Genomic DNA, 14,460 nt, shown 5'->3' with positions numbered 1-14,460 from the left:
TCTTCACCATCAGACCTACTTGAGTTGATTTTGGCAACTTGTGCACTGGAACCTGAAGATGTAGAGTTATATTCAGCAGTGAGTCCAGATTCTTCCTATAACACTTATGTCGAAGTGTGCATGGAGAATGCTATGCTGACTGCTTTTGGTGGAGGCGTTGTTATGTTGTGGGGCGGTATTATCCTCACTGGAAAAATGTCATCATTGGATGCAGAGAGATATCGAGATGAGATCCTGAAACAGCTGGCATTCCCTTATCTCCACAGCCAAGTAGCTAAGTCTATCCTCCGAGATCACAGAGAGACTGCCTCCACCAGTGGATTTGTTGAGGATGGCCTGCCTGCAGTCGTGACTTCAACCCCACTGAACACTTGTGAGATCAACTTGTTTTTCATGCTGAAAAACAATTTGATCTCACAACCACATTGGCTGACTTGCAACAAATGTAACTTGAAGAATGGGATCTCATCCCACAGCAGTGGGTGACCAAGCTAAGGACCAGCATGAGAAGGAAGTGACCGGCTGTTGTGGTTGTGTATGGTGCTTCCACATGTTACTGAGGCCCCTGCTTCTTAAATTGCAAATATGTCTTGTCTCTTCACACTTCAGTCATCCAATTCAATACACAACATCAAACATCAGTCAACAGCAGAATAATTTGTTTGGCATTGGAAGAGAAGATTTAGCAAGTTTTTCATGGGCACAACCCACATACTGAACTCTGCTGCTCAACCCACAAATGCACTTTCTGTACAAATGTGGCAACAAATAAACAGGCTTTCAGGTGGTATAAGATTCACTTCAGGTTATAATGTCATTAGCATTAGAAATCATGGTACAAACTACAAAAGCAAATCACAAAGTATTACTAATAAACCATTTTCATTATTGTAAAGTGACTGGCTCCACTTTCTAATAGGCACCATTTATAAAGAGGTATAACTGGTAGTCAACAAACCCTTTTATGTCATTGGTAATTCATTCTGTCTTCATTGACTGAATTCATACTGAATCCATCAGCAACTATAAGTTTGAATGTATAATCATTATCATAAAACAGACCATTCATTTTGCAGCTATAGAAGCTTTGATGGCATTAGAGCTACAAAACTAAAATGCATTCATTCTAGCTTTGGGCTACGTCCAGTTAATGCTCGACTGCGGCTCTTTGACATCTTACCTTGCAATATAAACGTGACGCAGCATGGGAGACACTGGCCAAAACCTCCGACTGAGACAACAACAGTCAAGCAATGACACAATCAAGAACAACTGAACATTCCAACATTCACTGTCTGCAAATATCTCTCAAAGCTACATCTGTAAAATGTAATTTATCAAGTAGTTTCTCATGCATAAACTGCAAATAAAGAACTTATCTTCCATCATTGTCCCAGCAAACCTCTTGGATGTGGGATCATTTATGTCAGACAGCCAGAAAAACCTCCCCCGCTGGTGATGCTAGCAGGTTTTCTGTCTTTGGGCTGTAACGGGGTGTGGATTGTGGTCGATTCACAGCTTCTTGTAGCCTACAAATGAATACCATTTGCATTAGTGATGGGATTTCCAGCTCTTATTAGAGAACCGGCTCTTTCGGCTCTGAACCGGCTCTTCAGGTTGCTTTGTTGCTTTAATTAATTTATTATTAACAATAATATACAATTATGCACAAAAGGAATTACTAATGTAAAAACAAAGTGGTTTTATTTATATATGTTTATATATAAATATTTACGGTGGCCCCTAGAGACAAAACACGTACAAACTCCAAAACACATTTCTAGCATGAACTGAACTTCCAAAACAGAGTTATCTAGATCACTTAAATTACACAATTGAAAGCATATGTGTATTGTTTGTGTATTTATACACAAGCACTCATATAAGTGTTCATTTACCTGTTACTACCACACACCAAATCCGGTCGTTGGTACTTCCTGGCTTGTGTAGCCACTAGGTAACAAAAGCTCAAAACTGCACCTAGCATTCTGGAGCACTTCTGTTGTCTTTTGTACGTGTTTTGAGTTTTTATGTGCTTCTGAGTTTTTACGTGTTTTGTCTGTAGGGGCCACCGTAAATATACTTTTATTTATTCACTCCACATAAAATGTAATAAATAAATCATATAATACAAAAACCAACTATTCACAGTTCAACTTTTAACTATTTAAATTTTCAGCTTTTTCCTTTTAAACAAATTTAAAGTGAAACAACACAAAACACTGCAAACCACAACACAATTAAATATAAATATGAAAAAATATGAAAACAAAAAGAAGATGCATTCTCTGTCATATGGACCTGCATGAATAAACTTTCTGAATCCTTTATCATCTGCAACTGAAAATAGTTGTGGATGATTACTATACCTTTCTAATGTGACCTTGTTGTCCCTGGCTCTCTTTCTCTCTCTCTCTGTCTTCCTCCCGCTCTGTTCCTGTGCTACTGCGAGTGTAACTACCGCCCCTCCCCCTCTGCTCAGCACAAAGCACAAGGCTCGCATGCAGAGTGAAGCGAAAAAAAGTGCGAGAGAGAGAGAGGGTGAGAGAAAGAAAAAAAAAAAAACCCACGGCATGCAATAAGGAGCCCGCTTGCCTCTTCACTTCAAATAGCAGGCTCTAAGAGCCATTTCCTTTGCGACCGACACATCACTAAACCAAAAGAATTTAAAGAACAGATGCAGTTTGAAGTTTTCATAGAAGACAAAGACTTATACAAATATGAAATCTGTTGCACATTGATCTACAAGTTTTTCTCTGGAAATATAAGAAAACAAACACTTGGAAATTTTGGATTTCATCCTGGTTTCTGCATGGTGCGTCATAAATATTACAACATCATATACAACCAAAGTTCTAAGAAAGTCTGGACACTATTTAAAACGTAAATGAACCTGTATTTTATTCACAATAGAATGCAGGAAACATAGCAGCTATTTAAGCTAAGAAACATAAACATTAAGCTAGGCTAATGTTTACATTTTTTATATCTTTATGCTTAAAATGAGAAATAAAATTCCTGTGCACGTGTTTGTCTTTCACCTATGTGCTTTTTTTTGTCCATGTTAAAAATGTTGTGACGGTTAGCAGAAGGTAGGCTCTTGATATCGCCTCGCAACAAGTGCACCAACATTAGCTACGCCACAGGAGCAGATAGGAGTGGTGCTAAGGGCTATGTAGCCTAGCTTTGCTAACTAGCAGTACCTGCTACTTCTTCCTGCCTGATGTTAGTAAAATATGATTCTACTTAAACAGTGGAGACCTTAAAGATTATCTTCTATCCAGTAAAGTGCCTTCACACTATGTGCCTACTGCAGTCTGCCTTTGTGTGCATCATTTTTCTATAAGCCATTAACAAAAGATTTATTGACACTAAATAAACCCACTGATAAGTGGTGCCTTATTAGAAAGTGGTAATGTGAGGTTTTTCTTTTCTTTTCTTTTCTTTTCTTTTTTTTGGGGGGGGGGGGGGTGCATTAATGGGTTGGGGGTTAGTTATCAGTATTCACTTGATTATCATGTATTTGTATGGTTTCAACATTGAAATTTCAGGAACTCAACCCCGCATTGCAACACAAATTACCCATGCTAAACACCAGACACCCCAAAGTGTCGCCTGGTTCTGCTTTTAGCAGCAGTGAGTAACTTCTTTGTGTAGAGCTGTCATCATTTCCACACACAGTGTTTATGAACTTTATGAAACTAAAGCGGTTTTGTTGTGATTCCAGGTTGAGAAAATGATTTGATGGTAAAACTTTATCTACTGAGTACTAAACAGCTGTAAAGATTTTATATGTGTATTTATTACTGTTGTCAGTGTTAATCTCGTTAAAATGACGTTAATGCCATAACCGCATTAACGCGGCAAATCTCCATTAGCGAGTTCGCGCGGATCACCTCATGCGTGGGGCTGCATGGCGCTAACACTTTAACGAGCTAACCGTGCTAACGCGTTGACGCCGTGCAGCCCCACGTGGTGGTAATGTAATTTTAAGGAGATTAATGCTGAAAGCACTAGTATTTATATGTATTTATTGAGAATGTTGGTTAAAATAACTACTTTTATGGGGAAATCTATAGTTTATGTATAGCTGATATTTTGTACATTATAGTGATTGATGTAAAGCACTTGAGGGAATAATAAAGTTTGAGTCTTGTTGGTTGTCGCACATTTTTATACACATACTATAAAACCATCTTCCTGTACAGGGAAGTGATTTTAAGAGGTCCTGAATGGAGATTTGGGGTTCAGAGTGTTGAAGGAGTGGAAATTCTGAGTTTGTCAACTGTGAGCTGAGGGAAAATATATATGTTCTGTTTCAGAAAGAGAGTTAAGCTAAACCCTGAGTCATCTATCTGGGTAATAGACTCTGTAAACCTAAGCTACGTACTGGCAGCTCTTATTTGACAGGTTCCTCGGATTCCTGCCCTCCTTCAGGCAACTGACTGACATTTTGCATTTTCTTATTCAGTTAATATCAAAGCAACAGTTTTATTAATCTGTGGAAATGTGTGTCTTTACAAACATAATATAATTTAGATGATTTTTATATTTAACATGTTTGCTAACCGTTAACTCAAATTACAGCTGTCAGCCTCATCCACGCGCTGGAATATTTACTATACTATACTGTAGGACTCAGTTAATAAAACAAGGCTTACGGACAAACACTGATGAACCTTTAATGGGAAAACACCTCACACTCCTGACATGTTGTTTGAGAAGATGTGAACGTTTGACAGTGAAGATCGGTTTCAAACGGTAAAGAAAGCTGGACTAAATGTAGTTTAATTTGACTCTTTGATTAGTCTGAATGTGTTCTAAGCTAGGATTCAACAAAATGCGCTTAAACAATTTTGAAATGTACAATAGACAATAGTGTTCAAAGTTTGAGCTTCAACAGCTCACCCCCTGCATATCACCAAATTCCTCAGTGGATTAAACTGGAGGCTTTGCTTCATACTTAGCCATTGTCATGATGAGTCAAGGTGAAGCACCACTGGCAATGGCTTACAGTTAGCATCCACAAACGCCCTTAACTTCGTGTAAGCTGATTTAAACTAACTCTGATCTGATGACGTAACACTTTTTTCAAAACAGACTTTTAGACAACAGGTGGAAATGTGTACTTTTCTAAAACTTACAGAGACTGTGTCTTTAAAAGAACCACCCAAAATCAATTCACTCAAAACACAAAACGGATCATATTTTAAAAATTGTTTATTGAAGCTAGTCAGATTAAAAGACACACCTATCAGTAGTAGATACCATCTTCCTCCCAAAAATACAAATTCAAAAGTTCTTTTTAAAACAAATCCCTGATTAAAAAAGAAAAAGGATCACTTGAATGGGCAGGACCTTTATAATAGACTGCTCTTAGACACTTATCACACAACTCACGAAGTATCCTATCTGCTTCTCCTGCTCTTGGAAATCTTACATATTGTTCAGATCAGTGCATTTAGTCTATTCCATAAAATCTATTGCTCTATACCGTTTGATTGCAAAGCAACAGAAAATGTGTGCAGCTTAGATTTGTAGCGTTGCACTTGGACATGCTCCTCAAAGGTGCAGGATGGGATCATTTGGATTTAGCAAAGCCCACCCTGTTGTTGTCACGATCGAAGACTGTGTAGTACTGGCCGATGAAAACGTCTCCCAGAATCCACAGGGGCCCGGCAGGTGGAGGGATGTCCAATCCCATGAAGCCACTTAGACAAATAGTCTTCCCAGCCTGACTCTCCTAATAGGAAGACAAAGATAAAGTCAAGAACAGGTGAACATGAAACGACCGTCTTTTAAATAATTCAGAGAATCTGAAGCGCTCGTGAGCAGGAACGAGGAAAACAAACTGATCCCTCCTCAGACACGAAGCCAACCCTCTGCTGGTTGTGCCAAATCCAACAAAACTGCATTTGTTTGGACTTTAATGACGCCACACACAGTCACAGTGTTGTTTTGTCACATCAGATGGGGACTCTCTGCTGCCCTCTGCTGGAAACAGTCTCACCTGGAGGACATACTGCTCTCCAGTCAGAGTGTAGCTCTGTCCGCCTACGTTGAAGGTGATGACAGGCAGCGATGGGATCTTACTGCAGTTCACCAAGTACTAAAACACAAATTTTAACAACACTTTGTTTTGTATTGTATTTGTGTGAGTAATGTTTGAAGGACTTTATATCACAGTGTTATTCAGCAGATTAAAGGTGAGGACTGCTTTCACCTCTCCCTGGATGAGCGGGATGGCTCCGATGGCCTTCTGCAGGGCCTTGACCTCGGCAGCGGGGCCAGTGATTAGAGAGGTCCCAGTATCTACGATGGCCTCACAGCCGCTCTTGCACAGACTCAGCTGGCTGCCAACTGTCATCCTGTCAAACACATACAAAAACATTCACGCTACACGAAGACACTCAACTAAATGTCCTGAATTTTATTCACTTTGGAAGAAGTGGTTCAAACACGTACTGACTGAAACTCCTTCAGACTGACCTGTCCAACATATTTCAGACTTCAGGTACCGATGCAACTGTTTTAATAACCATTAATTCAACATGGGATGCAGGGGGCTAAACTCTGTCATAGCTTACATGAAAGTTAATTTCAATTTCAGTGGGTTTTTGGTGATCAAGCTGGGCCACCAGATATCTCCTTCTGTCCAAACAAGAACTAAAAATCAAAGATTAAACTTCTGATGATGATGCAAAACAAAGCAAAGCGGTGAATCTTCAGACGTGAGACCAGAAATGCTTGCTTAGCAGTGCCTAAATTGAACAGTATTGTAGTGGTTAATCCCCCCACATGTGCTAACTGATGCTAAAATAGAATTATGTTTTAGTGCTCGAATGTTACACTTGATTCATTTCTGACATCTGGAAGCGGTCCAGTGTGCTGGCTCAAATCTGGATATGAAAACATGAATTTCAGTAGTTTTTAAACATGGTTTTCTTGTTTTTAACGACAGGTGGTCTGATAAGTTTGTTAAACACTTGATAAACATTTTTCAGGTGAATGTTTTATGCATCGCTCCAGAAACTAAGCATGCATGAGTACGATATCTGAGCCTTTACCCATCCATGTGGACCTGCCAGTAGGCCTGCCGGCTAATGTTGGCATAGTGGAAGTCACCGTCGTAGAATTTGGGGTCGGTCCCTCCCAGGAGCAGCTCACCACCAGGTTCTGTGTCAGGGTTCCTGATGAACAGAAAGCTTTGATATTAGCACCTGCCCAAGTGTTTGTCTGAAAACACTTAATCTTAAAGGGAGAAACAGTCGTGTGATTTTCTTGTTATGTAAGAGATTATCCATTCAGACCTTCAGCAGTATACAAAACACTCAGTTAAACACAGCAAATATAAAACAAACCAGTACCAACCTGGCACTGACATTACCCACAAGGCTCACTGCTTCACTAAACACACTTGTTTGTCCATCTTGGTCTTTTACAGCTGTGTCCCGTTCACACTAACCAGCAACACGTCAACATAAGGTTAGAAAACATGAACTCTGAGCAGGTCACTCTGCAGCCCAACACTCTGAGCTTGAGCTTAGAAATGGCTGCTCTCACCTGTTCAGGTAGAAGGAAAAAACGTTCTTCTCCACCTTCTTCTGGTTCATGATGTTGTCAAACACCGGAACCACCCCATCCACGGAGATGCGCGGGTAGGCCATGCCGAGGATCCCGTCGAACTTTGCCGCGATGAAAGCGACGCCGGGTTGCTTGATGGCCTCTCCAAAGATCTGTTTTTCTATTGATATGTCTCCAATCTGAAAGAGCAGGACGAATAATTAGAAGGAACTGACTCCGACTATACACTAATGTGGGAACGCTGAAACTTACAGTGCATGTATCCTGACTGAGGTAGCCCGACAAACTGCCAGATCCATACTGAATGGCAAAGGAAGTGCCATTCTTCACATATGTGCTGGATTTTGCAGAATTATATTTGTGGTGAAGCCCTGAGAAACAAAAATACACATTTTAATCCGTCTCTGTAATCTGTGCTTTGTTTGTTCAAACAAATCTTCTTGTGTGATCACAGGTAATCTGATTCTGCACGGCAACGCCATGAACGCCTTGTGTTTTGGAGCTGATAACTTACAACATGCTATGTCGAAGAAAGAGCAGTGAACAGAGGGCACCCATAGGTTGGAGGAACCCGTGTCAAACACCACGGTAAACTTCTGAGGAGGGGTTCCCAGGGTAATCTCGCCATAATACTGCGCCTGGATGGAAAAGGAAGAAATCGATCAGTTAGCTGAGCTGAAAGAAGAACTATGCAGCTGATCTTCTGTTATAGTAACCCAAAAAGGACCAGGTCTACAACAAAGTCTCATCGTACATGTAAAAGTGAGCCAGCCTGTTTTTACGTCTGTCAGTATCAGCACATGTTATTAGGACGCAGGTCAAATAAGAAGTGAGTCATGGCAGTAAATCAGCTGCTACACAAAAGAAACGACTACCCCATAAATTCAGGACATGAAGCAAACTTCCATTTCATGTGACACAAAATCTCTCAGATCGAAACCTTCATTGCAAAATAGTGTCGACATTTCTGCCCAGTCACTGCGGTCACACAACGCTTCCTTTTTCTGAGGAAAACGTAGAAGTCACGTTCCTTTGATTGCTGTTCACAGTTTAGGTTTGTCTGTGAAGACTCACATTTCAGTCTTGCAGGGACACAAACGTCAAACTATGATGGAAAAGCAGCAGGAATACTAAAACTCATGAGCAGACAGCAAGCAGCAGTTTTCTTATGATAGATAACAAGAAGACAATTAATAATTTCACTTTTGGTTTGATTATATAAAAGAAAAAACATTTAAACCTCCCTGTTTTCTGGGTAGATTAGGCTGAAACTAATACAGAGCAACCGTCATGTTATAGATTCGCCCTGTTATAATGGTTATTATTATTATTATTAATTGTTTAAACCTTGATGTTTTTGGTCTACTCAAAATTGTAAGTCTGGTTTTTGTGTCTCTTTACAACCTATAAAAGCTGACTGAGTATTTGAAGACAAAAGAACTGATTCCACGATGTGTTGAGTAAAACAGTGCTAACTAGTCTTCTGTAGGCTCATTAGGATCCTGCAGCTTCCAGATCAATGAGTCAGCTGTCAGATGGTCCCTGTTCCTCTTGTGTCTCTCAGTCTCTCACTGTGAATCAGCCTTGTTAAAAAATATAATGTGTTTGCTGGGAATGACTCTGCCTGACAGACGAGCCTATTTTTCCAAACTGCTGGAGGATTTACAGAGGAAGGCTGAGGCAGCCACAGCACAAGAAGACCTTTGTTGTGGCTCTCCCTGCGAGGGTTTTAAACTTGTGAAAAGTGCATTAAGGAAAGTGAAGACTTTAAGGTTGCCAGTTTGGAGAGTGACGCTTACATCAAGGTAGTTCTTAAGGGTTTCTGGAGTGGGTCCGTTACTTGAGGGGAAGCCAAAGTTGTACTTAAGGGAGTGTTTGTCAGCCACAAGCTCCTTGATTCCTTTCCCCGAGTCAGTCAATTCACGTCTGATGGAACGGAATTTCTTTAAGGGAATTCTGAAAGGAAAACAAGGAAAACAATATTAGACTGCTCTGTTCATTTGCAGTGACATAACAAAAGTCTGAATGCCTACATGTGTGATCTGCAGAAATTTTGTGTTCAGTTGGTTCAGAAAGTGTGGCGACACGTTTAGAAGCACACCAAAGCTTTAGCCTCCCTGTGAGCTTAGCCGTGAAGGCAGCTACCTCCTGGGCCTCCTGAAAAACTCCAGTTTCTGCCTTCACAAAAGATTTACATAAGTTCCTTTTTTTTAAAATCAAAAGAATAAATCACTCATTATGATTTTGTTAATTACTAACATTAGGGGTGAAGCCACTTTCCCCGGTGCCAGCAATATAAGCTGTAGCCAGTAACTGTGTGCTGTGGCCTCACCTCTGCAAATTCAAGCCCCTGAACTGCACCTGTTGCCTGTATTTGTGCTCTTGGAGTATTTGCTACATTTTCATGGAAACTCTGTGCTTCAGTTTTGGTGAGCGATATTAGTTCAACTATTAATTCATTACTTAGCGTTAATTACCAGAGAGCGTTACATCAGTACAACACGACTGGCACTTTATAGAGTTAGCATTAGCTGAGAACCTAGCACCCCACCCTCAGGTTGATGTTGTGTTCACTTTTAACAGTGAAGCTCAACCTTCTCTGCTCACACTGCACAACCACAAACAACCTGTCCAGTGACAATTTTAAAAGTATGTCTTCTATCAAGTTTAAACCACGGGGAAAAAAGAGCAAATCTTCAGTCCACTGAGTTTCCTTTGTGAAATATTAACACATTTTAATACTAACGCATTGCAGATAAGGAAGTAGCAAGTAGGCCCCATCTTATCTACAAAATGTTCTGCAACAGGGCTGCAAAAATGTGCACCACCCATAAGGCAAGCATGACATGATCAACTTTAAAAAATATTTGTTCTGCCGTCTTGAAATGAAAATGCTAGTAGGGTTCATTGCTTCTGTAAATGTAAACTAGGCGTAAACCCTTCTATTGAAAGTCCCTCTATTTTACTGTAGCTATGCAGGAAACAAACATGTGACCCAAAGGCTTCAGGAAACACTAATCACCATCTTACTGCTACGCTTAACACCAAGACGTACAACAAAATCCCATACTGAGTTTTTTTAATGTTCATCTGACAATTAATTACCAACAACAGAAAATCTGAGAAAGTCAGAAAACAGACTGTTGATTAACTCTACTCAGAATCTGAGCCCTGCTTAATTTAATGCTTAATTTAAAATGGATAAAAGTCATTCTTCTCAATCTAAATATTCCAAATATTCCTTTATACTACGTATTAAATACATGTGACTTCACCTATCACATATAATTCTTCCATGTTAGCCCTAATTTAGGTCTAAATTCACACTCAGTAATAATGTCTTATTATTATTATTCCTACATTTATTCCTATTAACGACAATGGTACTAATATTAGTAGCAGTAATAGATGTGGTAGTAGGTATGAAGGAGGGACCGAGAAATTAGATTTTCATAAATACCAAAACCTGTTTTAATACTGAACTATTGGGCTTACTTTGTTCTTCAACTCACGTCTTGGATCATGATTTTATGGCAGTAGCTGTTACTGAATAGGATTGTAAATATATTTCTTTCAGCATTCCTTCATACCGACGCCTCCCTCCCTATATATTTATCTATAGATCTGCCTGTGTTATAAATATAGTTGTCGTGTCTGTCTGCGCATGTCTGTTCAGCACTTATACACTTAATATTATTAGACCCAAAGTAAACACAAAGACATTTAGCTTCACTGTGGCGCTTTTAACGGTTCCCAGGCAGGAAGAAAAACACTTGTAACAGGTACAGTCCGCACAGTAGGCGTTTTGACATGTTAGTGCAGATAAAGCTCAGGTGTATTAATTACAGCTGTTTTCCATTTGAGAGCCATGTTGTTCTACTGGCCAACCTAGTTTGCTTTACCCGACGAAAGTGAGCTATAATAAATGATTAATTACGTCTGGATTTCTGGAAGCGTCTTTGCTTTCCGCTGATAAACAGCTGTGTGTTTGGACGACGGGGGTGGGGGCTAACTGGTTTAGCCACAAGTCACAAGACCAACAAAGAGAATACCATGAGCACACGGGAGACGATGCGGGCTTGTTAGCTAAAACAAGATGAATAAATGTAAGAATAAAGCTGGAAGCCTGCTACCAAAAACAGCTCCTATGAAGCACAGCCTGACTGTTGCGTATTGCAGTGTTATTCATGGTAAGTTGCATTCCAGAGGAGCTAGCAGTGAGTCCAGCCGAAGTAACAGGAGGCTAACAAACGGAATATTTCCCTTACCGCACCAAGGCGTCGTTAGTCAAGGCTAACGCTGCGATGACAAACAGGAATAAGGTCCTCATTGTAACGGCTGGAAAATCACAGAAACGCACTCCACAACAATGACTGAGCACTTCGCCTTGTTGACCACAAACAGACGACTTTTATCAGCTGACCGGAGTCAGCTGCCCAGAAATGAAGTCACTTCCGTTTATTTCCGGCTTGTCAGCGGAAGTAGGACGTTTTAATTTTCTTGCAGTTTTTCAGCTAGTTTAGCAAAATCTGAATGTAAGTACTAGTGATGGGATTTACGGCTCTTTTTTAGAGAACCGGCTCTTTCCGCTCCGAACCGGCTCTTCAGGTTGTTTTGTTGCTTTAATTAATTTATTATTAACAACAATATAAAATTATGCACAAAAGGAATTACTAATGTAAAAAAACCCGTGGTTTTATTTATATATTAGAGGTGGGAATCACCATACAACTCACGATATGATATTATCACAATACTTAACGCACGATACGATATTATTGCAATTTTAAAAAATATTTTGTGATATTCAAATTCTGTACATAAAGGTAAACTTTATCAATATTCATTTTATCTAATATCAAAGTCTCACACTCAGTCTTTCTCTCATTTGAGTCAGTTTTATTGTTGACAAACTGAACGGTTTGTATTACAGTCTAGTCCAACTTAACTGAACGCAACCATCTGGTACATTTATAGCTATTCTGAACTGTGCAGTTTATGAAAACTATGCAGCCCCTTCAGCAACTGAAGAATTTGAAAGTAAATTAAAACAAAATATAATTTTACATTAAATAAAAAAGTTTTAAACTTAATTAAAATAAAACATGTCTTAAATTAAAATAAGTAAACTGTCATGTTTATTGCTGCCAAAAAAAAAGTTAAACACATTTGGACAGTGAAGGAATGTCAGAATTCTTGCTCAGAAAAAGGATCAACATGCTTTGAAGTCAGAGCATGTTCCAGTCCACGAAAAAATTGTTTGTAACAAAATATTGATTTCTGCTGTCCCTGTATTGATACATTATTAGCAAACAAAATATCACGATACTACACAGTATCGATTTTTCCCCCACCCCTATTATATATGTTTATATCTAAATATATACAGTGGCCCCTAGAGACAAAGCACGTACAAACTCCAAAACACATTTCTAGTGTTAACTGAACTTCCAAAACAGCTACATAGATCACTTAAATTTCACAGTTGGAAGTGTTGTTTGTGTATTTATACACAAGCACTCATATATATTCAAATAAATAAAAAAATGTTCATTTACCTGTTACTACCACACACCAAATCCGGTCGTTGGTACGTCCTGGCTTGTGTAGCCACTAGGTAACAAAAGCTCAACACTGTGCCTAGCATCCTGCACTTCTGTTGTGTTTCTACGTGTTTTGGAGTTTTTACGTGTTTCGGAGTTTGTACGTGCTTTGCTGTAGGGGCCACCGTAAATATATACTTTTATTTATTCACTCCACATAAAATGTAATAAATAAATCATATAATACAAAAACAAACTAGTCACAGTTCAACTTTTAACTATTTAAATTTTCAGCTTTTTCCTTTTTAACAAATTTAAAGTAAAAAACACAAAACACTGCAAACCACAACACAATTAAATATAAATATGAAAAAATATGAAAACAAAAATAAGATGCATATTCTCCGTCATATGGACCTGCATGAATAAACTTTCTGAATCCTTTATCATCTGCAACTGAAAATAGTTGTGGATAATTACTATACCTTTCTAATGTGACGTTGTTGTCCCTGGCTCTCTTTCTCTCCCTCCTGCTCTGTTCCTGTGCTACTGCGAGTGTAACTACCGCCCCTCCCCCCTCTGCTCAGCGCAAAGCACAAGGTCCGCGTGCGGAGTGAAGCGGAAAAAAAAGTGACAGAGAGAGGGTGAGAGAAAGAAAAAAAAACCCACGGCTCTTGATAAGGAGCCGACTCGCGTCGTTCACTTCAAAGAGTCAGCTCTAAGAGCCATTTTGTTCGCGACCGACACATCACTAGTAAGTACTGAAAGGATTAGCCGAGTGTAATATATTGACTTTTTGGTGTTAATTACTCATTAAGCACAATTTTACAAAAAATTGTAATTTAACCTTACATTGTGCTAGTCCTTTTAAACATATCAGTTCACATCTTTACAGAAGCCATTCAAACATTAAGAAATAATCAGACCTTTACTTTCAAACAAAAGGTTTCACAGTTTATGAATGCTGATGGTTAATCACTGCTTTTAGAGCAATCAGACCATGAACCAGTCCTCTGACTGTTGGAACGCGTCACAAGACCCAACATGAAACCACTTCTGCATATGTGTCGGAGAGTCAGCATTGTTTTTCCCTCAAAAATGTGTTAAGGTGCTTTTATGTAAAAAGTGATCTGAACAGTACTCTTGGAAGTCACATGCTAATAGTTTTTGGTTTCAATCTACATTCACAAAAAATCTCTTTTGGCAAAACCTTTGAAAACAAATCAAAACTGTTTTGTGCTCAAAAGCACTTGGTGGTGTCACTGCCTCCACACAGCTAGTAAAAATAACACTGCTGAGCATTCATTTACACACTACATATTACAATATACTA

General features: G+C 39.2%; 1 protein-coding gene across 1 annotated transcript; it reads right to left on the bottom strand.

Moving 5' to 3' along the window:
- Positions 1-5,202: 5,202 nt before the first annotated feature.
- On the bottom strand, positions 5,203-12,044 carry ctsd (cathepsin D). The gene is made up of 9 exons (XM_087842132.1): positions 11,853-12,044; positions 9,384-9,540; positions 8,099-8,222; positions 7,837-7,955; positions 7,564-7,763; positions 7,068-7,190; positions 6,224-6,368; positions 6,011-6,109; positions 5,203-5,743 (listed from the first exon to the last, which is right to left on the bottom strand). Exons 1-9 carry the CDS (start codon positions 11,912-11,914, stop codon positions 5,582-5,584), a joined length of 1,191 nt encoding a protein of 396 aa, XP_087698258.1. The 5' UTR covers positions 11,915-12,044; the 3' UTR covers positions 5,203-5,581.
- Between the last annotated feature and the right edge of the window lie 2,416 nt (positions 12,045-14,460).

The sequence above is a fragment of the Neolamprologus brichardi genome, chromosome 1, assembly GCF_056152115.1.
Source record: "Neolamprologus brichardi isolate AB-2024 chromosome 1, ASM5615211v1, whole genome shotgun sequence".
Classification (NCBI taxonomy): Eukaryota; Metazoa; Chordata; class Actinopteri; order Cichliformes; family Cichlidae; genus Neolamprologus; species Neolamprologus brichardi.
This window is presented reverse-complemented; position numbering and strand designations above follow the sequence as displayed.

Excerpts from the sequence above, each read along its gene's own strand:
- ctsd (XM_087842132.1), bottom strand. The coding sequence starts at position 11,914 with ATGAGGACCTTATTCCTGTTTGTCATCGCAGCGTTAGCCTTGACTAAC. Across the intron at positions 9,541-11,852 it reads ACTAACGACGCCTTGGTGCG|AATTCCCTTAAAGAAATTCC; the intron begins GTAAGGGAAATA and ends TTTTCCTTTCAG. Across the intron at positions 6,110-6,223 it reads TCCCGCTCATCCAGGGAGAG|TACTTGGTGAACTGCAGTAA; the intron begins GTGAAAGCAGTC and ends TTTGTGTTTTAG.